This window comes from Cicer arietinum, chromosome 7, assembly GCF_000331145.2.
Source record: "Cicer arietinum cultivar CDC Frontier isolate Library 1 chromosome 7, Cicar.CDCFrontier_v2.0, whole genome shotgun sequence".
Classification (NCBI taxonomy): Eukaryota; Viridiplantae; Streptophyta; class Magnoliopsida; order Fabales; family Fabaceae; genus Cicer; species Cicer arietinum.
In genome coordinates this window covers 11,151,017-11,153,048 of record NC_021166.2, presented here as the reverse complement: position 1 = coordinate 11,153,048, position 2,032 = coordinate 11,151,017, and the positions used below count along the sequence as shown (strand labels likewise).

At 28.8% G+C, this 2,032-nt stretch overlaps 1 protein-coding gene across 1 annotated transcript; it reads left to right on the top strand.

Annotated features, from left to right (window-relative positions):
- The first annotated feature begins 345 nt into the window (after window positions 1-345).
- Window positions 346-1,021, top strand: LOC101496097 (14 kDa proline-rich protein DC2.15-like). Its single transcript, XM_004516776.4, has one exon. It carries the CDS (start codon window positions 432-434, stop codon window positions 879-881), a length of 450 nt encoding a protein of 149 aa, XP_004516833.1. The 5' UTR covers window positions 346-431; the 3' UTR covers window positions 882-1,021.
- The last annotated feature ends 1,011 nt before the right edge of the window (window positions 1,022-2,032 follow it).

Sequence of the window (2,032 nt, the reverse complement as noted above, 5' to 3'; positions counted from 1 at the left end):
TCCCAAAATATTAATGAAATAAAACAAAAAATAAGTTTTTTAGTTTTTTTAGTTTGACTTTTGTAAGTCAAAATTACCTTTTATTTATTTACCTTAAATGATATGTAAATCAAAATTAATGAAACGAAATCTAACAAAAAGACTTAACATTGATATTACTATTAAAAATAAAGTCAAGGAAACAAAAATGAATAAAAAAAGAATTAAGAAATTAACATGAAAATACAAAATAAGTTAAAGGTCTAAATATTTAATTTATTTGGTTTCAATTGCATTAAATATATTTAAATACCAATAAACTCATAAAACCTTCCCTATAAAACCCCCTCTCATTCCTCTTCAAAATCATCACTCAACACACATACCAACCAAGAGAATAAGCACAATCTAAAAGCCATTAATTAATTAGCACATCTTAATTATTATTCCAAATGGCTTCAAAAATTGCTATTCTCCTTTCCATCAACATCCTATTTTTCACTATGGTTACCTCAACTAATGTTTGTCCTCCATCACCCCCTAAAGTTCAAAAACCACCCCAACCACCTTCCACAAAACCCCCCCAACAACCTTCCCCAAAATCCCCCCAACAACCTTCCCCAAAATCCCCCCAACCACCTTCCCCAAAATCCCCAACTTGTCCTATAGACACACTTAAGTTTGGTGTGTGTGCTGATTTATTGGGTGTGGTTCATATTATAATTGGTAAGTCACAATGTTGTTCACTCATTAATGGTCTTGCTAATCTTGAAGCTGCTGTGTGCCTTTGCACTGCCCTTAAAGCTAATGTGTTGGGAATCAACCTTAATATTCCTATTAACTTGAGCTTGATACTTAACGATTGTGGAAAGGGTGTTCCAAAGGGCTTCGTATGCGCTTAATTACTAATTAGAGACACCACTTCATTATATAGTGTGTGGATTTTGTACTCTTTGCTACTTAATTGTCATTTTCTTATGAATAATACTTTGTAATGGTTTGAAATTGCTATGAATAATATCATTGTCGTGGTTTATTAGTATTGCTATGAATAATATTTTTGTGATGGTTTATTATTATTGCTATGAATAATATTGTTGTGATAGTTTTAAATTGAAGCATTAATTTGTCTTCCTTTTCAATATCAATACAAATGGTGGTTTGTATAGTATTTCGTCTACGTAAAATTTCTAGTATAATTCGAATGTTAAATAAAAATAGCAAAATTCAATTGATTATAAATTGAATATTTTCCATCCATATTTAATGTTAAGATTAAATTTAATGACCTAAAAAGATAAAAATATAATAACTATACACATAAATATTTTAAAAGCAGATGAATAGTAATCAAATTAAAACCTTAATTTTAATTAACAAATTTATTTATTCTACCTATAACCAATTTTTAAAAATAATATAAGATTACAGTTAGGGATGAGAATAAGCTAGGCCGTCCGACAACGGCCTATGACATGGCCTACTTATGACCTGGCCTATTTAATAAAAAGACTAGGCTCAAGCTATTTTTAAAGCTTATTTATTTAAATAGGTCAGACTCAGGCTTATAAAGAAGCCTATTAGGCCTGACATGCCGACCTATATAGATTTAATTATTTACTAATGTTATTTTTTATTATTATATTATTAATATTATTTCCTATTTTAAATTCTATCAATTAGACAATCACTCGGTAGTCATTCCATATTTGGTAGTCGTTCCATATTCGGTAGGCATTCAATTAGTCAATAACTCAGTAGTCCTTTCATATTTGTTTGAGAGGTAATAATTGGTACATTTGTTTCAAAAACAAAAAGTCTATTCTTTGAAACTAAGAATTATGTTTTAGAGTTTAAAGGATGTTTGTTTCAGATTTTTTAAAAATTATTTTGTTAGAAAAATTATTTTTTGTTTAATATATATAGATACGTACATTGATATTGATATGTGGAGAACATTTAAATATTTTAATATGAATAAGACTTTTAAATAGGCTTCCAGGTCAGGCCAGACCAGATCGAAAAAAAAAGCCTATGATAAGCCGTGGGCCAG

Coding starts and splice junctions, on each gene's coding strand:
- LOC101496097 (XM_004516776.4), top strand. CDS start 432: ATGGCTTCAAAAATTGCTATTCTCCTTTCCATCAACATCCTATTTTTC.